This window comes from Hyla sarda, chromosome 1 (genome assembly GCF_029499605.1).
Source record: "Hyla sarda isolate aHylSar1 chromosome 1, aHylSar1.hap1, whole genome shotgun sequence".
Lineage (NCBI taxonomy): Eukaryota > Metazoa > Chordata > Amphibia > Anura > Hylidae > Hyla > Hyla sarda.
In genome coordinates this window covers 230,410,417-230,435,739 of record NC_079189.1, presented here as the reverse complement: position 1 = coordinate 230,435,739, position 25,323 = coordinate 230,410,417, and the positions used below count along the sequence as shown (strand labels likewise).

The window sequence follows — 25,323 nt, the reverse complement described above, 5'->3', positions numbered from 1 at the left end:
AAATTGTAGGAGACTTGTACCAAATTAGAACAATCCGCTTCCTGAAAAAGGATATTTTAGTTATTTGATCAGGCTTTTGCCACAATTTTTTTAATTATAGAAGCCTGAGTCTCATGTACCAGAAACACAGCACGCTTCCTGGGAGCTAGACTTTCAAATATGCGATCTTGTATGGTTTTAGGCTCTTCTAAAAATTCATGGTAGACCTAACCACTCAACATTCTGAGCAGGAAACCGGTATCCACCTGAGCACTCATCCAAAGCTGGATCAGACTCTTCATAAAGCTCCCTGGAATTACTACTAGGGCCAGGCGGTCAGGTTCTACCATCCTGCTAGTACAGGGTTGTTGTGAAGACCAAGCTGACATGCATTCTCTGACCACCTCTTGCAGACTTTTAGTAAATGCAGGAGTAACATCCAGAGTTTTGACACCAGTCACAATGGGAGCCCACATAAGTAGAATCCAGCCTACACATCTGCTCTAGCATTTCACATACTAAGCCTATGGACAAACCAACCATCTGCTGCCCGATGCCGACGCTGGCCAGGGGGAGCGAGGAGATATATGCACAATGCACAGGCAGGGAGAGGCTACACCAGACTTTCTGCAGCGGTCTCTCTGAAGAGGACATACGTCACAGGTACCCTGTAAGTCTTCTCATGACCGGAGACCAGTCTCTCTGCAGGATCGGAAACTGGGGCTGGATCTATCCTATGCAATTTAGTTCCTGTTCTGCCGATGGAGGCAGTTTCTCCATCATGGTGCAGTCATGGGCAAAAGGGAAGATGCAGAGCTGCCCGTGGCAACCAATCAGCTCATTTAAATTTTCAGAAATGAAAGCACTGATTGGTTGCTCTGGGCAACTCAGCAGCTTTTCCTCTAGACAGGTTTTGATAAATCTCCCCCTATTTGTAGAGGAAGGGGGGACAGGTGCAGTCAGTCATTATGGGTCATTTGTATCACTTGTTTGCAGCAGCTGATCTACACCAACCAAAATTAGATACCAGCTTTAACCCCTTATGGACTTAGTGTTTTTCCTTCTTTGCACTTGTTTTTCCTCCTTACCTTTTAAAAATCACAACCCTTTCAATTTTGCACCTAAAAATCCATATGGATTGCTTTTTTTTGCACCACCAATTCTACTTTGTAATGACAGTCTTTTTCCCAAAAAAATCTAGGGCGAAAAACCACCACATTGTGCAACAAAATTGAAGAAAAACCAATTTTGTAACTTTCGTACCCTGCTTATCTAGGTTTGATTTGGTCTTTGGAAAATATAACTACATGCACAAAAATTTGTTTAAAAATAGTCATCTTCTATAACTTTTTCCGCATACAGGGCGGTATGAGGGTTAATTTTTTGTGGTACCAATTTTTATTGTTCTGATAGCTTTTTATTCATTTCCTCATGATCTAAAAAAAGTGACCAAAAATACACTATTTTGGGCACTAGAATTTTGCACATACGCCATTGACCGTGTGATTTATTATTTTTATAGTTTGGACATATACACATGCGGTGATACCACGTGTTTAAAAGGAGTACTCTGGTGCAGAGTACTCCTGCTCAGTCCTGCATAAAGAAAATAAACCATCCCTCACCTTCCTGGGTTCCCGCGGAGCGCCACTACAGCTGATCGGTCCTCCGGTCCATCTTCATACTTGTTTGAACAAAGCGTCACATGGCGCTCAGCCCATCGCCGGCCGCCGCGATGTTCTGCCTTGGTCCCTAATAGGCTGAGCACTATGTGACGCTTCCTTCACACAGAAGAAGATGGACCGGAGGACCAATCAGCTGTAGTGGTGCTCCGCGGGAACCCAGGAAGGTGAGAAAGGTTATTTTTGCAGCCCGGGCAGGAGTACTCTGCACCAGAGTACTCCTTTAATTTTATTATGGTTAAATTTTTATATGGAATTTGTGAAAAGGGGCTGCTTTAATGGGTGGTTTTTAAAACTTTTTATTCCAATTTTTTAAACACACACTTAGTCCCCTTAGGGGACTTTTAGGAGGAATCAGATTCCTAATACAGATCAAAGTGGTTTCATAGAACAACATTGATCTGTGTGCTCTGCGCTCAGTTGATGAAGCCTGGTCCTGCCAGGCTTTATCATTCTCAGCCGCAGCAGCCACAGGAGGAGAGGAGAGGTCAGCCCTCTGGATACGGCAGTGGATTGTTTCTCTCTCCCCCCCCCCCCCCTGCACGTGATTGTGCTGTAGGGGTCCCTTTAGACACCGCTGTCAACGGCAGCAATCACCGCATGTCTGCTATTAACTCCAGCCCCCAGCTACAGGAATCAGTTGGGGGCCGGCATGACAAGGGCTCAAGTAGGGAGCCCGCGTTCTACAACGGTTGCAGTCTCAGGACGAGCCGGCTCCGGCTTGTCCTTAGACAGCAACCGGTTAAAAGACATCTACAGGACTAGATTCAGCACTCAGTGTAATACTAATCATTAAAATATTCTTTAAAAGGCTTGATATGCCATTTAAAATGCAATAACTGGTAATCTCAAATATTTAAAAAAGGTATACAATAGCTACAAGCAAGTTTTTTTTAAACTTTTATTACAAATGTCAAACACTGGACATGTAATGCAGTGAAAGTCACAAGGTCTCATTACAGATCAACATAAAATTGGATGAACATAAAACCACTGTACACAGATGAGAAAATAAAACGGGGAAGGGGGTAGGTACTATTTACAGCAAGACACCAATGTGCCTTGTTACACAAGTCCTCAAGCATTTGTAGATTAAACTTCTGCCTGGATGACTTACGTAGTCAGTCCTCTCCACCTACAAAAGAAACAAAGTAGTTAGATCCTTGAGGTGGTGGTTCTGATACAGAATTAATTTATCTAGAAATATATGCACATCCTCTATTGGCAAGGCTTTTAACCCCCTCTAATTCCAAGGTGTCCGCTATGAAGTGACATTTACTTATATGCATATAACCTTGCCAACATGTCACCCTCATTTTAAAGTTCCTCTGCAGATTTCACTATTAGCTATAAAGAAAAGAAGCAAGCATTAAATCCTAAAAAATCAGAACATTTAACAATAGCTGTAAAAGGCATCTAACTCTTTAAACTCCTGTAAGAAATTTCAATGGAACGTTAACAAAAAGACTTAAGTTAAAGAAGCCAAAGTCTGAAGTGGTTTTCCCCCAGTTTAAATCTTTACGCTGGTACATGAAGTTGGAAGAGACCATACCACAGGACAGCGGTTTCTGGTGTACGCCTTGCGCTCTGCCCACAACGTGCGACCCCAGAGATAGACGTGGTCAGGGTGACACACGGCCTGCAATGAAGTTCCCGCTGGCGGGTACAAACAAGGTATAATGTCAGAGTTAGAAGACAACATTCTTTACCTTAAGTTGTACCCATTTCAGTACTTTACCTGGTATTATTTTAATAAAAACTGCTTATTTATTCCATAGAATGTCTGGCATAAAGACCAGAAAACCCCAATTTAAAAAAGATATCTGTATATATTTTACCAGGGAAAAACATTTAAGGTCGCGTCTTTAAGTTAAAGCTCTATAAAAACAATTTAACAAATACATTAAAAATGAGGCCACACACTGTTAAAGTTATCTTTATTAAAGTTTATGTTACAAAATGTGTTAGCCATCTACATAATCCCTCATACACACCTTGTGTGATGATCACAGCCCTCAGTAAGGCTGGTAGTTGTTCTGATGGTTTCCTCCACCTCTTGATGCCTTTCCATATGTGCTTTGTTGACCTGCATATAAAATAAAAAAGGCACTGATGCATGTGGACCAAACTAGCCAGCTGGAAGGGCATGTTGGCATGGCATATCCTCCCACCCAGGCTGAGCAACATGTAGCAGTAACTCTAGGGGAAGCCTCATTTGTCACATTTTGCACAGATTAGCCCCATTCAAATTGAGCGATTCTATGGCATGTCCCTTATTATAGAACATTTAAAAGGGTTTTCCAGTAAAATGTTTTAAAGAATAATGCCCAGGGGAAAAACCTAGAAACTTGCACCTTTTCCTAGCAGCCTTAGTTATTGGTCTTTTGTGCTCCACTACCTGGTGCTTGGGATGGCATGAGCCTGTTGCTCAGCCAATCACTGGCTGAGGCAGGCAGTGTGGGCACATTTCTCTATTTAATACACAGCAATTAAACTGCAGCACACATGCCTATGGAACACATCAAGGTTTTTCAGCATGTGATGAGTGTCATACTTCGTGTGAACTCAGCCTAGGTAAGGGCAAAATTGCAAGCACAAGCAACACTATTATAAGTTTTAAGTTTTGTATATATTCCCATAGCCCTACATATGCACTCACCGCTATAGTCTGTGTAACTTTGGTTGCTGTAGCCACTATAACTTCCATAGTTGTACGAAGGATAGTCATATCCACCATAGCTAGTGTAGGCAGGGTCACTGTAGGAGTTGCTGCTAGTGCCACTGTAGTTTCCATATCCTTGATCATAGTAGTTATTGTATCCTTGGTTCCAACTCTGTCCTTGGCCTTAAAATTAAATTCATAAGATCAGTACTGCAGATATTTCCTATACCCCCCCCCCACAAAAATCAAAAACACAGACATAAGACAGCCCTAAAAGATTGTGTCACATGAGGATTTTGTGGGGGAAAAAAAAAATGCCGCTGCACTTAGTGACCCAAAGCTAGAAGTGAATGTCTTTAAAATCCAACAGCAGCAGCCACATAAGCTGCATGAAGGGAGCTTTGCAACAAATTCAAACCAGCCAAGTTGGCACTGCAGGGTACTGCTCCAAGTGCTTATCTTACTGTTTTAGAAGCAGACAAGTGTATGAACTGCTTTCAGTTCAGTAGGCCAAGTCCACACTACATACCTCCCCTGCCTCTCCCTCGTCCACCTCCTCGTCCATTCGATGCTCCTCTGCTGCCTTTCTGTTGCTGCTGCTGTTTGTAGAGTTCTTTTGGTTGGGCAACTTTGATCTCACACTGAAGAGATGACATTGCAGTAAGTATCATGTTAAAGTAAGCCACTGCATAGAGTATTACAGACGTGGCAGCAATACTCCAAACCTACCTTCCCTGAACCAATCTGGTGGTATCTGCTCTCCAAAAGTTTCTGCACTGGCTCTTCATCTGTGTATGTAATGAAGCAAAACCCTCTCCTCTCATTTGTTTTTGTGTCCATTGGGAGTTCAATGTTTTCAATCTAAAAAATAACAGAAGAATGTCAGCCTAGGAGATTCACCAACATTGTCTGCAGGCATTCAAGCTCTAAAATACATTAAGCTAGGTTTTAAAGTGTTAAAATATGGGAGGTGGCAGAAGGGAGTTATCCAAGCATATAGGGGGAGTTTATAGTTGTATGTGTAAGTTAAAGTTACTTTTCACACCATTTTACTGTGCATACGTCAGGTGTGCTTTTGCCAAATTTATCATAAATGGCTTAGATCTAAGCAGGTTTTAAAGTGTGGTCCAGGCTGTAAAAATTGCAAACATTTTCAACAATTTTAATCTGTCATGCAGAAGTTGTCCCATCTTGTCTTTGATCTTTTGCTGACACTTCCAGCCTGTTTGTGGCAGAGTACCCAAAGAGAGAAGTAACAATTTCCAGGACTTTTATGGGAGTTATGTAAACAATGTAGCATTGTGAGCTACTCTGTTTATACAACTCCAGAAGGTGGCCAGAACAAAAAATAAATAAAGATGGGACAACCCCTTTATGGCACTGGATCACTAGCTTACATCCACAGCATAAGGGCTTCTGCACTTAGTTTACTTACATCTCCAAATGCTCCAAAGTATTCTTTGATCTGTTCCTCTGTTGTGTCTGGGCTCAGGCCACCAACAAACACTTTCTTTGGGGGTTCCTTTCCCTTTAATGCCTTTGCTCTCTTAGGATCAATGAGTTTGCCATCCAGCTTGTGTTCCTTTGTCTCCAGCACCTACAATAAACCAGATTGTTAGCCATCTTCATCCAGCCTTTATTAAAAGGGAACTCCAGCCAAACTAACCTATCCCCTATCCTGTGGGTGGAGAAGTAGCTGACCTCTGGAACCTCCCACAATCTTCGAAACAGGATCAAGCTCTCAGTAAGGAGTGTGCTGCAGACGGGGCATGCTCCACTTATTTATACGGGAGTGCAAAAAAGACCTGAATACAGCACTCTGGTGCTTCAATAGAAATAAATGGAGTCTACTGGTACACACTCCTCACTGGCAGCCAAGGTCACGTTCTGGAAATTGCAGGGGGCCCCAGTATTCAAACCCCCTCCAATCAGCTACTTATCCCCTATACTGTGGATAGGGATAAGTTAGTTTTGGCTGGAGTTCTCTTTTAAAGGGGTACTCCACCCCTAGACATCTTATCCCCTATCCAAAGGATAGGGATAGGGGATAAGATGTCAGATCGCCGGTCCCGCTGCTGTGGCACCGAGCAAGTTCTCTCTGCGTGTATTGACAGGCGATACAGGGGACGGAGCAGCGTGACGTCATGGCTCCGCCCCTCGTGACACCACGGTCAGTCCCCTAAATGCAAGTCTATGGCAAGAGGCGTGACGACCGCCACGCCCCCTCCCATAGACTTGTATGGTGGGGACCGTGACGTCACGAGGGGCGGAGCCGTGACGTAACGGTGCTCCGGCCCCTGTATTGCCCGTCATTCCACACAGAGCGAACCCGCTCTGTGCAGTAATGAGAGCGCGGTGCCACAGCAGCGGGACCGCGGCAATCCGACATCTTACCCCCGATCCTTTGGATAGGAGATAAGATGTCTAGGAGCGGAGTACTCCTTTAAGAAGCAGGGAAGTAAAAGGGCTCACCTTATCTACGCTGACTGCATCCTTGAAGAGGACAAACCCAAACCCCCTTGATCGGCCAGTAACTGGGTCAGTCTTGATGGTGCAGTCCACAACTTCTCCGAACCGGGAGAGGTATTCCGTCAGATCCTTCTTGCTTGTATCCCAGCTCAAGCCTCCGATGAACATCTTTCTGCAATAGATCAGATCATGGATTGTTTTCTATTGCTTAGGCTTCTTTCAAACTACAAAATTACTCCGTTTAAAAGATCCGTTCGAAGTTCAGTCTGAAAAATCGACTGTAAAACGGCAGTTACAAAATCCTATACGGCTGTATAGTCTATGGGATTTTCTATTTTCCTTTTTAACCCGTTCTAAATAATGCCTTATTCTGTGATGGAAGATAGTAATGGGAGAAAGAGTGCATGCACCATTTCTCCCGTAACAAAATGAAGGCCTATAAATGGTTAAAAAAGGATAAGGTAAAAATCCCATTGACTATAATGGGATTTTCTAACGGCCGTATAGGATTTTGTTACTGCCGCTGATTTTCAGACGGAACTTTGAACGGATCTTTAAAACGGAGTACTTTTGTAGTGTGAAAGGGGCCTTAGGGCACAAGCGCATCACAGTTATACTTTTAGCACAAGAAAACCACATTGCTTTAGACTGCTTAGCTTCTCCATTGACTAACTGACAAGCCCAGCAGAAGTACACACTTCACTGCATTTTGCCTTTATATGCACGTAAACCTGTGTTCCTCCAGCTGTTGCAAAACTACAACCCCCAGCATACCTGGACAGCCTTCGGCTGTCCAGGTATGCTGGGGGTTGTAGTTTTGCAACAGCTAGAGACCATCTGATATAAACGTCAGGACAGACAAGCCTAACACCAGGGGGACATTTATCAAAACCTGTCTATGCGAAAGTTGCCCATAGCAACCAATCATTTTGCAGAGGCCTTTTCAAAAGTGAAAGTAGCAATCTGATTGGTTGCTATGGGCAACTCAGCAACTTTTCCTCTGGACAGATTTTGATAAATCTCCCCCAGGTCTTTGTCCTTTCTGTTAAGTTTTCTGATACAGCTCTCATTCAGTGTATGTATTGTTATCACGGTAGAGGAGAAAAATAAATAAACAAATGTACAGAAACCGTAACCCCCTCCAGTCAGTGGTGGGCACCAGTAGTGACGTCACGGCTCGTTAAGTGCCCGTTACTCGCTGCATACAACTTCAGAACAGCGCCCCCTCGTGGCCACACACGTAACAGACCACATCCTAAGCCTCGTCCCCTAAAACAAACGCACCCCTCCCCCTCCGTTGACGTACACACAAAAGCCTCCCGGGCTTACCCCTCATCCTGCTGATTCTTGCTGGCGTTGATTTTAGAGCCCTCGGAGAACTGGTCCATAGCTTCGAATCCGCTCATTATGCCGGTGGAGGATCACACGCAATACAACACTTAACAAGCGAACCCACCGCAGACAACAACGGAAAAGATCATCTGCACGCCCGCCCTCCGGTTATATACTCAGAGCGACATCCAATCGAATCGCGTGTTGTTCGTGACGTCATCGAGGCTGCCCAGTCGCTATTGGCTGCGGACGAAGCGGTGGAACGCAGGCCGGCCGGAAGTGCTCCCTGCTGGGTGTTGGGCCACCTCGAGAAGAAAGCTCATAATGGTGGCGTGTGAATAGAATAGGCGATGGAAAATGGCGCTGGGCTTGTGTGAAATTCTTAATGTATACCCAGACAGGCCTTTATGACTATGAAGTAGTAATGACCGCACGGTATGGAGTATGGCGGTGCCAACCTGAATAAAGTGTGAACGGTGTCTATAGTTAGGAGAGCGGCAGCCATGCGTTTACCCTCCAGTTATTATGGCGGGGCCTCCTGACTAGCCCTCCCCTCCGCTTCCGCTCTGGCCCGCGTGAGGAAAGATGGTGGCTGTCCCCGTGCCTCCCTCTGTCACCGCCATCCTGTTAGACATTGAGGGCACCACCACCCCCATCACATTTGTGAAGGTAAGGCCTGGCCTCTGCCATCACACCCGCCATTCAGGCCCCCTTTAACCCCTTCCTGATATGTCCAGTATCACCCCTATACCTCACTGAATTAAACCTCTGATCACCACCAGACCAGTCATTGGTACAAATAGCTATTGGATAGAGCAGTCTAAACAGCGTCTCTCCAGTTGTTGTAAAACTACAACTCCCAGCATGCCCGGACGCCGAGTTTTAGTTTTGCAACAGCTGGAGACACACTGATTGGAAACCACTGGGATAACGGATCTGTAAACACAAAATAAGTGCTGTGTTTTGCAAAATAGTGTCCCTTCAGCTGTTGCAAAACTACAACTCCTAGCATGGCTGGGCATGCTGGGAGTTGTAGTGTTGCACCACCTGGAGACACACTGTTTGTAAAACACTGACATAGTAAAAAGGACAAAGGGTATGTAAGACCTCGTTCACATTGTCGTCGGACTCGATTTGGAGTTCCATCGGCAATCCGGCCAGAAGGACAGTAGTGTAGCAGAGAAAAAACTAGTGCAAGCTCTACGGACCCCGTGCAAGCGAATGACCCTTAACGCATCGGATGCAAACGGCAATGTGAACCTAGCCTATACCCTAAAAGTCTTTAAATAGCAAAATAACCAAGGTAACAGTCTCCCAATTTAATGCAATATCTAAATTATTTGTTTAAAAAAGGCAAATATTTTTATTTATAAATATTATTTAGTTTTTTTGATGAACAAAGAAATATTTTAATAATGATATCATTGTGACCAGTTGCCCAAAGCAACCAATCAGATTGCTTCCATCATTTAGCCCCTTAAGGACTCAGCCCATTTTCACCTTAAATGGTCCCTGTGAGATACAAAAACTTTTGATATGTTGTAAAGCATGTATAACCAATAGGTTTTGCAATTGCTTTCATAAAAAATATTTCAGTATTTCATACTGAAAAACCCAGTCAAACAACTGCCCCCCTGTCTGCTTGGACACATACTAATCCTGCTGTGTCCATGAGTCATCACCTATGTCATGGACACACTTCCTTGATTGACAGCTGTGAGTGCAGGGCTCACAGCTCCCACTGTCAGCTTGTGTCCCGCTACTGTCAGTGAGGACAAGCTGGGAGTTGTAGTTTTGCTAATGCTAGGGGAGATGTGAGCAGACAGAATACTCAGGGAGGGGGCGGAGACCTGCACAGTGAGGCCACGCCCCCTCTCTTTCAGAGGAATTCAGACTAGTGAGCTAAATTAAAAGTAATAAAAAAAGACATAAAGGTCCAACAAAAAAAAATTTTTTTGTTGGATCTGACGGGTACGCTTTAAGGCCTTTTTTTTTTTTTACAATTCTGACCACTGTGACTTTAAGCATTAATTGCTCTGAGATGCATTCTGATTCAGAGAATGTTTTTTTTTTTTTTTTTATCGTGACATTCAACTTTAAAACTTTCTGATTGTAAGGAAAATCGACATTCCAAATAAATGATATATATTGATTCACAAATACAATATGTCTACTTTATGTTGGCGTCATAAATGTAACATGTTTTTACTTTTTGAAGAATGGGCTTCAAAGTACTTCAGCAGTCATTTTCAAAATTTTTACGAAAAAATTCAAAATCTGAATTTTTCAGGGACCAGTTAAGTTTGAATTGGATTTGAGGGGCCTTTCTGTGAGAAATACCCCATTATAGAAACTGCACCCCTCAAAGTATTCAAATTGACATTCAGAAAGTGTGTTAACCCTTTAGGTGTTTCACAGGAACAGCAGTGAAGTGAAGGAGAAAATTCTAAATCTTCATTTTTTTCCACTCGCATGTTCTTGTAGAGCTATTTATTTTTATTTTTACAAAGAGTAAAAGGGAAGAAATCCCCTCAAAATGTGTAACCCAATTTCTCTCAAGTAAGGAAATACCTCATATGTGTATGTAAAGTGTTCGGCGGGCGCTGTAGAAGGATCAGAAGGGAAGGAGCGACAATAGGATTTTGGAGAGTGAATTTTGCAGAAATGTTTTTTGGGGGGCATGTCACATGTGCCAAAACAGCAAATTTTTTTTTCCTATTATCCCTTGTGAAAATGAAAAATTTACGGTAACACCAGCATTTTGGTGAAAATTTTTTTTTTCTCCCATTTTCCCATCCAACCTTAATGAAAGTTCGTCAAACACCTGCGGGGTGTTAAAGGGGTAGTCCAGTGGTGAAAAACTTTCGGAGGGCTGTCGGGCCTCCGTACTTGAGATCGCGGGGGGCCCCAGCGGTCGGACCCCCCACGATCTGCAACTTATCCCCTATTCTTAGGATAGGGGATAAGTTGTTCACCACTGGACTACTCCTTTAAGGCTCACTATACCCCTTGTTACATTCAATCAGGGGTGTAGTTTCCAAAATGGGGTCACATGTGGGTATTTATTGTTTTGCATTTCTGTCAGAACCGCTGTAAAATCAGCCACCCCTGTGCAAATCACCAATTTAGGTCTCAAATGTACATGGCGCTCTCACTCCTGAGCCATGTTGTGCGTCCGCAGAGCATTTTACGCCCACATATGGGGTATTTCCGTTCTCTGGAGAAATTGCGTTACAAATTTTGGGGCTCTTTTTTTCCTTTTACCTCTTGTGAAAATAAAAAGTATGTGGCAACAGCAGCATGTTAGTGTAGACCCTAACTTTTCCTTTTCATACGGGGTAAAAGTAGAAAAAGCCCCCAACATTTGTAACGCAATTTCTCCCGAGTACAGAAATACCCCATAAATGGACCTAAACTGTTTCCTTGAAATACGACCGCGCTCCGAAGTGAGAGAGCGCCATGTGCATTTGAGGCCTAAATTTGGGATTTGCATAGGGGTGGACTCGGATTCAAGCGTTAGGCCCTATTCACACGGCAGAATTTCCTCAAGCGGAATTCCGCTTGAGGGATTCCTCCTCAAATTAAAGCTTAATACACTTCTATGGGAGTCAACACTCCCATTCACACTTCTGCAATATTTATGCTTGGCTTCCGCACCAATTCAGCACAAGATGGGGAAGATGAGTGGAAATTCTGCCGTGTGAATAGGGCCTTACAATTGCCTCTGCTACCAAAAATATTCTACACCAGTGAATCCCAAACAGGGTGCCTCCAGCTGTTGCTAAACTCCCAGCATCCCTGGACAGTCAGTAGAGGCTCCGTTTTGGAAACACTGCCGTACCAGACATTTTTCATTTTTATTGGGAGGGAGGGGGGACAGTGTGAGGGGGTGTATATGTAGTGTTTTACTCTTTATTGTGTGCTAGTGTAGTGTAGTGTTTTTAGGGTACAATCACACGGGCCAAGCTTTACATTGAGTTTCCTTCTGGGAGTATGAGCTGCGGCGGAAAATTTGCCGCAGCTCACACTTGAAGCAAGAATCTCACTGTACCCTGTACATCGGGGGGGGGGGGGGGGGGGGGCGGCAAACGTACAGCTGTTGCAAAACTACAACTCCCAGCATGTACTGACAGACCGTGCATGCTGGGAGTTGTACTTTTGCAACAGCTGGAGGCACACTGGTTGGAAAACCTTCAGTTAGGTTCTGTGTGCCTCCAGCTGTTGCAAAACAACTCCCAGCATGTACTGATCGCCGAAGATTTTGCAAGATTTAGAGGATTTTACTGCACAGTGATCTCCAAACTGGCCCTCCAGATGTTGCCAGGCAACCAACTACTCCCCTCCTGGCTCCTGCAGCAGGATTGCCGCACCAGCAGGAGGGCCCTCCACTGATCGCCGCCCGGTAAGGGACCTCCGCAGCCGCTTACAGGACAGTTCCCCTGCTCTGCCCAGACTACCGTGGGTGGGCAGAGTGGGGAACCAAAATAATAAAAGCGATTTGAGTGGTTGCTATGGGCAACTTCTCCACTTTTCCTCTGCACGTGTTTTGATAAATCTCCCCTATTGTTTCTATTCAGATTTTCTGTGCACATTACAAGACCAGTTTTCTTACAGTTGGCCCATTCACGGTACAGAAAAATCACCTGAGAAATAACAGGCAGACATTCCGCGTGCAGCAGGCGCTGCCGGAATCAGTCTGCGCTCGGACATGAACCATCTCTATTGACTGCAGTGTGTTTCCGAGCAGATTGTGCACAGTTTTTGATAAATCTTCCCCAGTGGGAGGGCGTTACACTGCAGCAGATTTTCTCCCCTTGTAAATTTGGTAGTGTGAATGGGCCCAAATTGATATGTGGTGTAGATGTTAAAATTTACAGCATTTCAAATATAGGCGAAGATTTGTTTCCATTCAAAATCAGTGAGGAAGGTAAAATTCACACCAGATCTGCAGTTTTTTTTTTTACAGCAACTAATCCATCTAGTGAGGATTACAGAGGACCAGTGGTCACCACCAAGTTAATGAGTGCACATTTCTGCTGTGGAAATTCCGATTCCTGTGTCTGCTGAAATAATAAACATGTTAAAGGGGTACTCCGCTGGAAATTATTTTTTTTTAACTCAACTGGTACCAGAAAGTTAAACAGATTTGTAAATTATTTAAAAATCTTAATTCTTCCAATACTTATCAGCTGCTGTATACTACAGTGTAAGTTTTTTCCTTTTTGAATTTCCTTTCTGTCTGACCACAGTGCTGTCTGTGCCAGGAACTGTCTAGAAAAGGAGCAAATCCCCATAGCAAACCTCTCCTGCTCTGGACAGTTCCTGGCATGGACAGAGGTGTCAGCAGAGAGCACTGTGGTCAGACAGAAAAGAAATTCAAAAATAAAATAACTTCCTCTGGTGCATACAGCAGCTGATAAGTACTGAAAGGATTAAGATTTTTAAATAGAAGTAATTTGCAAATCTGTTTAACTTTCTGACACCAGTTAATTAAAAAAAAATGTTTTCCAGCGGAGTACCCCTTTTAACTTTTGGAATCTGCTTGGAAATGCATTGACCTCTATTGAGATGGCACATTTCCGAGCAGTTCTATTGCCGGCAGACCATGCAAGTTTGCGGAATGTCTGCCCATGTTTTCTGGGTGGAAATTCAGCACATTTTCTGCTGTGTGAACATGGCCTAAGAAAGCTTGAGGGGGGATCACATACTGTAAAAAGGTATGTCGATTGGGTCTGCCGTTCCTGAGATATAGGGGGAGATACAGCAATCCATCAGAGGGGTGGATACTATTGCAATAGGGGCTCTGTTTATAGTGCTGACTAAAAGTGTGTGTGTGTGTGTGGGGGGGGGGGGGGGGGGTACTTTTTCAGCATTGGCTAATGTATAAAGAGAAAAAAATGTTCACACCACCCCATACCGGTTCAGGTGTTAAACTATTGCAATGGAAATACAAGTTTTTAGTAAATCCTCTAAATTGATCAAGACATCACACCGCACATGGTGTTTAATGATTTGTTTTTTTAAGGAGTGCTGGATCAACCAACTTTCTTATTTCATCAGCATTGGCTGCCTGAACAGAAGCCCTGCTGTAAAAAACATAGGAGCAGCCACCTTACCCTCCAGTTCCATTATTAAAATGCTGCTATTCCTGAGATGCCATCATATAAGGCCACATTCATACTACATTATTCCTGAGCACAGAAATTCATTGTCTTCAATGGGATTCTGCCGCACTGTGCACACTGCAGACTTTTCTTGTTTATTCTTTCGGTGGAAATCTGTGCGGACTGTGTTGCCCTCAATGGCCTAGTGCCAAGGGATTTCGGTGGCGCCCATGGTGTGAATGTAGCTTATCAGTGCTGATAAATGCTAGACATAGTGTGCAGGCTTTCACCTAGTCTGTTCTTAGTGCGCAGGATGCTGGATGTGGATCTGCCTCTGCCTATGTGTGCAGCAGAGCGCCTCCTGAGGGAAAACAACTGCACAACTTACTGTACTGAGGAGAGGAACTCCAACACTGCAGAGGACCACACCACTGCTAACAATGCTGTAAGGAGACTGCAACCGGGCACCACTGACTGGGTAAGAGGCTGCACCACTATGCCCAGCAATGTTCTCACTGGATTTTGAAGGCATCTTAAAGAATAGCAGAATTTTAATGAGGAAAGTGGAGGGAGGGTGGCAGCTCCTATGTTTGAATATGGCCTCAGTACTGACAGATCGCAATATCCTGCACTATGAGTGATGAAAACATGCCCCCGCCCATTAAATATTCATGAACACCGTACCTATTATAATACAGTTCTCCCCTCTCTGAAGGATTGCTGAATCAGAGAAACTGTAAACCCCTATATCTCAGGAACGGGGGCTCTGATTGTGATACTATAAAAAGGTATGCGATCAGCCCCTCTAAGCTTTCTAACGATGTACCCTAGTGACATCCACTATTTGAAGTGGACTCAAAAACAGGGGCTGTTGTGCTTTTTTAAATAGCTCATACATCCTGAACGGAGGCTTTGGTGACTTTGTTCGGTAATGGGGTTCTTTGCTCCTAGTAACAATATACAGTGGTCCCTCAACATACGATGGTAATCCGTTCCAAACGGACCATCGTTTGTTGAGGGATCGTGCAATGTAAAGTATAGGACAGTGGTGTACAACCTGCGGACCTCCAGATGTTGCAAAACTACAGCACCCAACATGCTGGGTGTTGTAGATTTGCAACATCTGGAGGTCCGCAGGTTGTACACCACTGTTAGAGAAAGTTGTACTCCCCTGTCCCCGCCGCTCCGGACCGTCATCGCTCGTCACCACTGCCCGGGATGTCGCCGTCCATCGCTGTCTGCTTCCCCGGCAACCGCACTCTCCGTCGCCGCCATCACGCCGCTACGCACGTGATGGAGAGCGCCAACGATGCAGAGGATCCCGAAGAAGACGCGCCGGAGCCCCGAGGACAGGTGAGTAACCATCACCGGAGCTCACGGGGCACCGTAAATGGCTATCCGGTGGCAGCTGAAGCAGTCTGCGCTGCTGGATAGCCGTTTATGTGATGGCCCCGACATACAAAAGCATCGTATTTTGATGCTGCCTTCATCATGCGATGGTCTCTGAGAGGCCATTGCATGTTGAAATTATGGTATGTCGTGGCCATCGTAGGTCGGGGGTCACTGTATGTTGACATCCTCTTTTCAGAGGGATGCCGATGGATAAGACTAATGTGAGCACTAAAGGAGTATGGACCTTCCACTAAGAGACTCAGAATTCTATCAATACCTCTTGTATCAAGCTGTTACCTTGAGGGAAGCAGCCCAGTGTTCACTTTTCTTGCAGGGGAACTGAAGCATCCCACTCTGTACAGTGACTCTCTATGTAAGGGTACCCAGATGTAAGAATCGGCTCTTTCTGTACAGTGCTGTAGAAGCCCAATGGTAAAAACCCCAGAGCACACTGCATTTTAGGCATGATGCCATTAATCCAAAATCCAGCGCAAATCAAAACGCTGTGTATTTAGACCTTGCATTTGATCAACATTAAAGTAACATCTGACTGCAGATTTAAACAAAAAAATTGTTCAGGAAACAAGATTTTTTTGTGTTACACAATGGGATCTTCCAGTTCCATTGTGTAAGAAAAGGCACAGCTGGGAGGCACCATATGTCCTTGAATACTGATGAAGGTCACTGAGTGCACCATCTGGACAATTGGTGCAGTGGATCCTAATTCTCAGAGGTACTGACAGATAAAGGAAGAAGTGTAAGTGAAGCGTTGGTGTGCAGAAGACCAGTATCTTCTCTCCATGTTCCCTGGTGTCCTGTCTTATTGCACTAGTTCTGTTTACAAACACTACAGATCTAATTGTTACATTTTGGTTTCATTGGGAATCATTAGGCTGTCATTTACTGTCCCTCAGGATCCAGGTGAATTGGCATGTGCGTTGTGTAAAATAATATGGTTTATGAAGCCTGATGAGCTCTCAAACTGCTAAAAATGAAGATTCAGGAGGGTTTTTTGTGTGAGAATTCCCCTGTTACCTTCACTGTAACCGTGTGATAAAGCAGTGAAGGAAAAAAAAAGAATAGTCTCCACATGTGGGTCCTGTGCATGACTGAAAAAATTCTGAGGCTTTGAAATGATATCGGTTGCAATTGAAAGATAATAATGTTTATACTTTTGTTAGTAGGAATAATTTCTTTATGACATTTAATGATAACATTTTGGCAATACAAATTGGTCTTAGGCCTTGTTCACATCAGTGTTAGCTCCGTTCGTCGATTCCATAATAATGACCTGCAGGTCCAATTTTTTTCTCTCTGCTTATGTCCTGCAAAATAACAGACATCATACAGAAACCCAACGGACCACATTCAAAGTCAATGGGACCTGTCGGGTTCTGTTGGTGTCCGCTGTGACACACTCCATCCAGCCCTGTTATCAGCATCTGTAAGGCTGGGTTTACATCCGACAATCAGATGAGCAAATCTGATTAAATCGCATGACTATAAAAATGGCATCTCTCATTCATGAACTTTCTATATCTGGAGCTACTGCGCATGTGTAAACAAACACAAAGTTGTGTGCAATTAAACTGATGAAGTCTTTCAATAACACCATACAATATGATTTACATAGGCATTAATGTTATACAAATAGGATATGACTGCAATCCGATTTTGAATGGTCAACCACAATTTTTCACCTGACAAATCACGTTAACTAGTTGGATTTAAAAATCGGAATGTAAACCCCTCCTAACTGGGCCCCAGAACACTGTTAACATAGCATTCTCTATACACACTAAATTGGTTTTTCTGTTAGTTAAACCATATACTTTTTGCTGTAATAACAGTAGGATAACACATTACTGCACACTAAAGGTGTCTTTTGACTTTATCTTGCCTGATCTTACATCAGACATGAAGATCCATGCTGGGGCAGCATAGTAGCCAAGGCAACCATAAAATACCTGGTAGTCTTGTGCACAGGTCCTTTTCATATTAACATAACCCATACACAAATCTGTTTGCAATAATTGCAATGTTTGCTTTGTTGTAATTATCAGAGAAGACCCTTTTATGGACAGTTACAATGTTAATCCAGCTATAGACTTTTAAAGGGGTACTCCGGTGGAAAACTTTTTTTTTTATCACCTGGTACCAGAAAGTTAAACAGATTTGTAAATTACTTCTATTAAAAAATCTTAATCCTTCCAGTACTTATTAGCTGCTGACATCATGACCATAGTTCTCTCTGCTGACACCTCTGTCCATTTTAAGAACTGTCCAGAGTAGGAGAAAATCCCCATAGCAAACATATGCTGCTCTGGACAGTTCCTAAAATGGACAGAAATGTCAGCAGAGAGCTCTGTGTTCCAAAAAGAAAATAATTTCCTCTGTAGTATACAGCAGCTAATAAGTACTGCAAAGATTAAGATTTTTAAATAGAAGTAATTTACAAATCTGTTAAACTTTATGGCAGCAGTTGATTAAATAATAATAATGTTTTCCAGCAGGGTACCCCTTTAACACAAGGCTGCTACATAACAACATGTGAAAAAGTTAAAGGGACTGAAGACTTCCAAATGTGTTAAACATGTCAGCTCAGCCAGTAGTGATCTGTGCACAATGAATCAACCCAGCTATGAAGGTAAGCTGGACGATTTTGTGATTTGCTTCAAAATTTACACATGCCAGGTCCACTAGGGACATTGAGTTGAGGGCCCTGAACAAATATATAAATCAAATGGACCCAAATGAGGGGTGGACTAACATACGTTAGTTTGCAAGGCAACTCTGTCAAAGAAAGGACAGAGTAAAAAGGTCCACTTTTATCCCTCACTGAAATTATTAAAACTTAACTTTTATTATAATATCTAAATTATTACAATTGGTAAGTATAAAGAATTAAAAGACCAGCACATCTAACACCACTCTATTTCCAGTATCAGTCGCTCATTAAGCGTACTCTAATAATCATTTTCTCTTGGCATACCTGCAGTGTATGCCATATTGGGTGTTAGTGCTGTTATTAAAACACTTCTATAGTGCCCCCCTAACATGTTTCGTCACTAGATGTGACGTCCTTAGAGGTGATGGGGCAATGGTCAATGAACAAGGAACCCCTCACCTCTATTAACTTTTCTAATAAGGTATTCGAAAATAACCCATTTAAATGGGGTTATCTTGGGATCCAAAAGAGAGAGAAATGGCACGGACACTTCTACATACCTTTTTGATATGGCTACATCCTGACATAAAGTCAGACTTGCTTATCACCGTCTGGTTATAAGAAGAGCCCTGGAAGCCCGGGCAGAGGGGGGTAAAGATGGGGGTGGCAGTTACCGGTGGGGGACCGGCGGCAGTGGCGGAGACAGAGGCAGCAGTGAAGATCTGGTAAGTGATCCTCACTGCTGCCTTGTAGTTTCACAACTACAACTCCCAGCATGTCCAGACAGCCAAAGAAAAACATTTCCTCTGTAGTATACAGCCTCTAAAAAATACTGGAAGGATTAAGATTTTTTAATAGAAGTAATTTACAAATCTGTTTAACTTTCTTGCACCAGTTGATGAGAAAAAAATTTCCCCAGGAGTACCCCTTTAACCACTTAGGGACCCAGGGCGTACAGGTACGCCCTCGCTCTCTGGTACTTAAGGACCCAGGGCATACCTGTATGCCTGTGGGAATTTCAGTCCGCGCCCGGTAGGGACCGGACCGGGATGCCTGTGCTAAAATCATTCAGCAGCCATCCTATGACAATGCCTAAGGGGGTCCTGAGACCCCCCCCCCATGTGGGGATCTGTGTCGATTCCGGCTCATACAGGTCTCCGGTGACCTGGAACATAAGGGGGATCGGGGCTGTCCAAGACACCCCAGATCCCCCTGAAGGGATAGAAGTGAGGTGGCGGGGTTGCCACCCCTCCTATCCCTGCTCTTGGTCGGTCAGAAGCGACAGAACAATAGCAGATCGTGGGGGGGTTAAAGTTTGGTTCCCCCGTTCTGCCCACCCACAGTAGTCTGGGCAGAACGGGGGAACTGTGCTGTGACCATCGTCGGAGGTCACTTACCAGCAGCGGGTGGCGATGACGTGCGGCTGGCTCCCCGGTGCAGACTACGGAAGCCGTTGAGTTGCCTAGCAACATCTGGAGGGCTACAGTTTGGAGACCACTATACAGTGGTCTCTAAACTGTAGCCCTCCAGATGTTGCAAAACTAAAACTCCTAGCATGCCCAGACAGTTGTTTGCTGTTTGAGCATGCTGGGATTTGTAGTTTTGCAACATCTGGAGGGCCACAGTTTGGAGATCACTGTGCGGTGGTTTCTGAACCATGGCCCTTAAATCTTGCAAAACTACAACTCCCAGCATGCACGAACAGCAAACAGCTGTCTCGCCATGCTGGGAGTTGTAGTTGCGTACCTCCAGCTGTTGTATAACTACCTCTCCCAGCATGTCCTTCAGCGATCAGCACATGCTGGGAGTTGGAGTTTTGCAACAGCTGGAGGCACACTGGTTGGAAAATACTGAGTTAGATAACAGGACTTAACCGAAGGTTTTCCAACCAGTGTGCCTCCAGTTGTTGCTAAAGTGCACCTCATTGCATGCTGGGAGTTGTAATTTTGCAACAGCTGGAGGTTTGCCCCCCATGTGAATGTAGGCGGGTGGGTTTACGGTGAGTTTCCTGCTTCAAGTTGGAGCTGCGGCAAATTTTCCGCCGCAGCGCAAACTCCTAGCGGGAAACTCACCTTAAACCCCCGCCAATGCGAATGTACCCTAAGAACACTACACTAACACAAAATAAAGGGTAATACACTACATATACACCCCCTTAAACGTCGTCGTCCCCAATAAAAATGTAAAACGTATCGTACGGCAGTGTTTTCAAAATGGAGCCTCCAGCTGTTGCAAAACAACAAGGGGGAGAAGGTGATAGAAGGGGGGTATAATGATAAAAGGGGAACAGAGTGAGGGGGGAATAATGGCACAAAGGGATTAAGTATGACATTAGTATAAAGGTAAGCGCACGCCATTATGAAAAAAAGCAATATTATGACTTATTTTGTACGTGGGTACCCCTCACGCGTAAGTTACGCGCGAGGGGTACTTGCGGACATACTTTCACCCTTTGTGGGTACAGTCGCGAAAAAGGTTGAGAACCACTGCTCTAGAAAAGTGTTCCCCAACCTGTGGCATACCAGCTGCTGTTAAACTACAAATCCTTTCATGCCAGGCCAGTTAAAGGCTGTCTGGGCAAGATAGGAATTATAGTTTTGCAACAGCTGGAATGTCATAGGTTGGGGAACATCACTTTAGAGAACCTTCAGCCATGGTAACAGAATTCAGATATTTAATCCAAAGAGTCCTAATTATTTCCCATCATGCACCACAATAACAAAATGTTACAGGATGCATGAGTTATTGGGTCTAACACCCCACATATTTTCTTATTTATCAAGAAGCATTTTACAGTACAGTACTTACTAATGAAAAGGTATTCTTTACTTTTGAGCTCATTGCTTCTTGTTTTTATGTTACAACTATTGTAAGACAAAAATTGGGAAAATAAATATAGTAAACAAAATAAATAAACATAGAAAACCTAGATGGACCCCTAATATTTCTGCCATTGTGATTCTCTGTATCTAAATAAAAAGTTTTTTTTTCATCCTAATTGTAAATAATGGTGCTACTAGTCTGATACATAGTTGTAACATACACAACAAATGTCCCAGTAAAAGCCAGGCAAACGCTACCGGACAATGTTCTATTTCTAGAGAAATGCTGCGAATGTGTGTTGTCTGCTAAATGCCTTGTTTTTCCCTCTTAGGATATATTGTTCCCTTATATTCAAGACAATGTTGAAGAATACTTGCAGAAGCACTGGCAGGAGGAGGAATGTCAGGAAGATGTTCTGCAGCTAAGATTACAGGTTGAATCTCTTTTTCTTTTCTTATTTGCACGGCTGGATTCTATCCTTCCAAATGGAAAATTTAAAATAAGAATTTAGAAATCCTACATTGTGTGATTTGGGATTTTATTTATAAGATGGTATTATTTTCTTTATGTTGTAACTGTAATTACTATTATAAGATGCAATTTTATTGGTTACCAAATTAAAATTAAAATTTTAACATATAGCAAAAGCGGTTTCCTGTTTTTTTGTTTTTTTTTTAAATAATGCCTGACTAACAGTAAAGGGCAATACAAATAAGAAAAACACCCCTACTGCTACTGTAGCCAAACTACAAGGTGGGCCATTTATATGGATACACCTTAATAAAATGGGAATGGTTGGTGATATTAACTTCCTGTTTGTGGCACATTAGTATATGTGAAGGGGGGAATTTTTCAACATGGGTGTTGACCATGGCGGCCATTTTGAATTTGGCCATTTTGAATCCAACTTTTGTATTTTCAATAGGAAGAGGGTCATGTGACACATCAAACTTATTGGGAATTTCACAAGAAAAACAATGATGTGCTTGGTTTTAACGTAACTTTATTCTTTCATGAGTTATTTACAAGTTTCTGATAAACCTCTTCTCCCACTCTTCACACACTGATAGCAACACTACAGGAGAAATGCTAGCACAGGCTTCCAGTATCTGTAGTTTCAGGTGCTGCAGAATGGGCAAAACAAAAATTGGAACAGGACCCTCAGTTTACGCAGAAGATTTTGTTCAGTGATGAGGCAATATGTGAATGGTGAAGTTAAACAAAACCCCCGCTATTCGTCTGACACTAGCCCACATTGGATAGATCCCTCCAAGACTGTTGGAACACAAAAATTGATGGTATGGTGTGGTATATGGGGTACAAAGATAGTGGGGCCATTCTTCATCAATGGAAACCTCAAGGCCACTGGATATGCGAAATTGCTACATGATGATGTGTTTCCCTCTTTATGCACTGAAGCTGGCACGTTCCCTGAGTTTTTCCAGCAAGATGGTGCACCACCACATTATGGGTGTCAGGTCCGAGCATTCCTAGATGAACAGTTTCCTGGAAAGTGGATTGGTTGTCGTGGGCCAGTTGAATGGCCCCCAAGGTCTCACGATCTGACCCCCTTAGATTTTTATCTTTGGGGTCATCTGAAGGCAACTGTCTATGCTGTGAAGATACGAGATGTGCAGCACCTGAAACTACGGATACTGGAAGCCTGTGCTAGCATTTCTCCTGCGGTGTTGCTATCAGTGTGTGAAGAGTGGGAGAAGAGGGTTGCATTGACAATCCAACACAATGGGCAGCACATTGAACACATTTTATAAGTGGTCAGAAACTTGTAATTAACTCACGAAAGAATAAAGTTACGTTAAAACCAATCACATCATTGTTTTTCTTGTAAAATTCCCAATAAGTTTCATGTGTCAAATGACCCTCTTCCTATTGAAAAAACAAAAGTTGGATTCAAAATGGCCGCCATGGTCACCACCCATCTTAAAAAGTTTCCCCCCTCACATATACTAATGTGTCACAAACAGGAGGTTAGCATCACCAACCATTCCCATTTTATTAAGGTTTATCCATATAAATGGCCCACACTGTATTTAACATAAAGACACCTTGGGGGGAATTTTTAAGGTTGGTGTAGGTGAACTTTAAAAAAAAAAAAATTTATTTTTTTTTTTTACATCTTTTAATTTGTGGTGTTGGAAATGTGTACGTGCATCAAATGTATTAATGGGAACCAATCAGCATATTTTAACATATATAACGCTTGGCAATGTTTTATATATGCTAAAATCATTATCCTCACCATGCCCGCGGGATGTTTGTGCCCCCAAGGATAGTGGAGATATTAAGTTATAAATTCCCCACGGGCATGTAGTCCCCTGGGTGGGGACTTACACTTACCAGCTTCAGTTGCTGCCACCATGGCCCCGACAGCTTGAATGATGGCTCGCGTCACCGCTCTGCTGCGTCTGCTTAGGGAGCAGAGCGGTCATGCGAGCCGTCATTCAAGCCTGCGGGGCCTCGGTCGCAGCGAACGGAGCTGGTAAGTGTAAGTCCCTGTTTTATAACTTAATATCTTTACCATCCTTGGGGGTTTCCCGTGGATGGTGAGGATAATACTTTTTTGTGTGGCATTCACACCTGATAAATTTATTACCACTGAAAAATGAAATTTGCTTTTGAAAGATTGTTTGCAGTTTTTTGCATACAGCAAATAGTTGCAAAAAAAAAAGTGCTTAGGCACACGTGCGACATTTCGGTGCCAATTGTAAGCCCAAAAAAAAAGAAGCTCTAAATACTTTGATAAATGTCCCTTTCTGACAATGATTTTTTTTTTCTTGCTTTGCTTCTTAAATGCAAAGTAAAACAACTATTTAAAAAGGGGAGATTTATCATTGTCTTTAGATCTTTTTTTGCCTACACTTTGCAGTGGTAATGGATTTATCAAGTGCCAATGTTGCACAAAATGTAACAAACCCCTTCAAAACACCGCAAATCTACACAAGCCCAGACCTGGCTTACAAAACTGCATTTGGAGAACACTTTCAAAATGTCACACATTTATGGTGCAACTGCGACTTTTTGTGCAAAAGTCATAGAGTAGAGGAGGAATCTTGCAAAATGGTGTTCTGAGTTGATTTTTTCTTATTTTTTTCTTACGTGCATCAAATTTATCAACCCCTCTTGATGGCATGATAAATATGTCACACGTATGCAAAACCTAAGCAAAAGTAAATAACTTTTAACCCCTTAACGACAACGGAGGTAACTGTATGTCCTGGTGCGGAGGTACTTCGCGCACCAGGACGTACATTTACGCCCTGTACATGACAGCGAACATCGGAGCGGTGCATGCGTAATGTACTGCAGGTCCTGGCTGCTATCAGTAATGGTGAACATCAGCGATCGCGCCAATGTCCGCCATTAACCCCTCAGATGCCCTGATCAATACAGATCACACCATCTGCGGCAATGCGCACGTTGAAATAGATGATAGTATCGCCCGCAGCGCTGCTGAGGGGGTCCGATCATCTAAAATGGCGGCCAGAGGTCCCCTCACATGCCTCCGGCCATCTCCATCGCCGATAACACTGATCAGTGCTGTGTCCTATGCATAGCACTGAACAGTATTAGCAATCAAGTGATTGCTATAGATAGTCTCTTATGGGAAAATAAAAAATTGTAAAACAAAAGTAAAAAAATTAGAAAAATCCCCTCCCCCCAATAGAAATGGAAATTGTCCCTTTTTCCCCAATTTATAAACATATTTGGTATCGCCACGTGCGTAAGTGTCCGAACTATCAAAATATAATGTTAATGATCCCATACGGTGAATGGCGTAAACGTAAAAAATAAGTCCAAAAAATGCTTTTTGTAACATTTTATTCAAAAAATAAAAAGTGATTTAAAAGTTTCATATACTCAAATGTGGTATCCATAAAAAGTACATATCACAGCGCAAAAAATGAGCCCTCATACCGCTCCTTATATGGAAAAATGTAAAAGTTATAGGTGGTCAAAATAGGGTGGTTTTAAACATACTGCTTTTGTGCTAAAAGTTTGAGATTTTTTTAAGCAGTACAATAATAGTAACGTTTGTAAAGATGGGTATCATTTTAATTGTATTTACCCACAGAATAAAGAAAACTTGTAAAGTGTACAGTGTGAAAACGAAACCCTCCAAAATTTGCAAAATTGTGGTTTTCATTTAAAATTCCTCCCTAAAAAAATAATCTTTTGGGTTCACAGTACATT

The 25,323-nt window shown here is 43.1% G+C and overlaps 2 protein-coding genes across 9 annotated transcripts in view; one reads left to right on the top strand and one right to left on the bottom strand.

The window, feature by feature from the left end:
- Positions 1 to 2,560: 2,560 nt before the first annotated feature.
- Positions 2,561 to 8,349, bottom strand: HNRNPDL (heterogeneous nuclear ribonucleoprotein D like). Of its 2 annotated transcripts, XR_008891901.1 has the most exons (9): positions 8,122 to 8,349; positions 6,796 to 6,964; positions 5,759 to 5,920; positions 5,053 to 5,184; positions 4,853 to 4,964; positions 4,321 to 4,506; positions 3,656 to 3,747; positions 3,214 to 3,317; positions 2,561 to 2,796 (listed from the first exon to the last, which is right to left on the bottom strand). XR_008891901.1 is itself a non-coding variant. In XM_056568920.1 (8 exons), the coding sequence occupies exons 1-7, from the start codon at positions 8,196 to 8,198 to the stop codon at positions 3,677 to 3,679; spliced, it is 909 nt and encodes a 302-aa protein (XP_056424895.1). In that variant the 5' UTR covers positions 8,199 to 8,349; the 3' UTR covers positions 2,564 to 2,796; positions 3,656 to 3,676. The 2 variants fall into 2 exon arrangements, 1 of the variants encoding a protein (XP_056424895.1); XM_056568920.1 differs by lacking the exon at positions 3,214 to 3,317 and having other exon boundaries at positions 2,564 to 2,796.
- Positions 8,350 to 8,421: 72 nt separating this feature from the next.
- Positions 8,422 to 25,323, top strand: part of ENOPH1 (enolase-phosphatase 1) — a 55,257-nt gene continuing 38,355 nt past the window's right edge. For 2 of the 7 annotated variants that reach the window (XM_056568924.1, XM_056568922.1), the window contains exons 1-2: positions 8,656 to 8,793; positions 21,443 to 21,544. In XM_056568924.1, the coding sequence (XP_056424899.1) occupies positions 21,511 to 21,544 (34 nt within the window). In that variant the 5' untranslated portion in view covers positions 8,656 to 8,793; positions 21,443 to 21,510. Of the gene's footprint in view, positions 8,560 to 8,655; positions 8,794 to 14,526; positions 14,707 to 18,246; positions 18,268 to 21,442; positions 21,545 to 25,323 lie in introns of those variants that run through there. The other 5 variants (XM_056568925.1, XM_056568921.1, XM_056568927.1 and 2 more) reach the window with 5 other exon arrangements.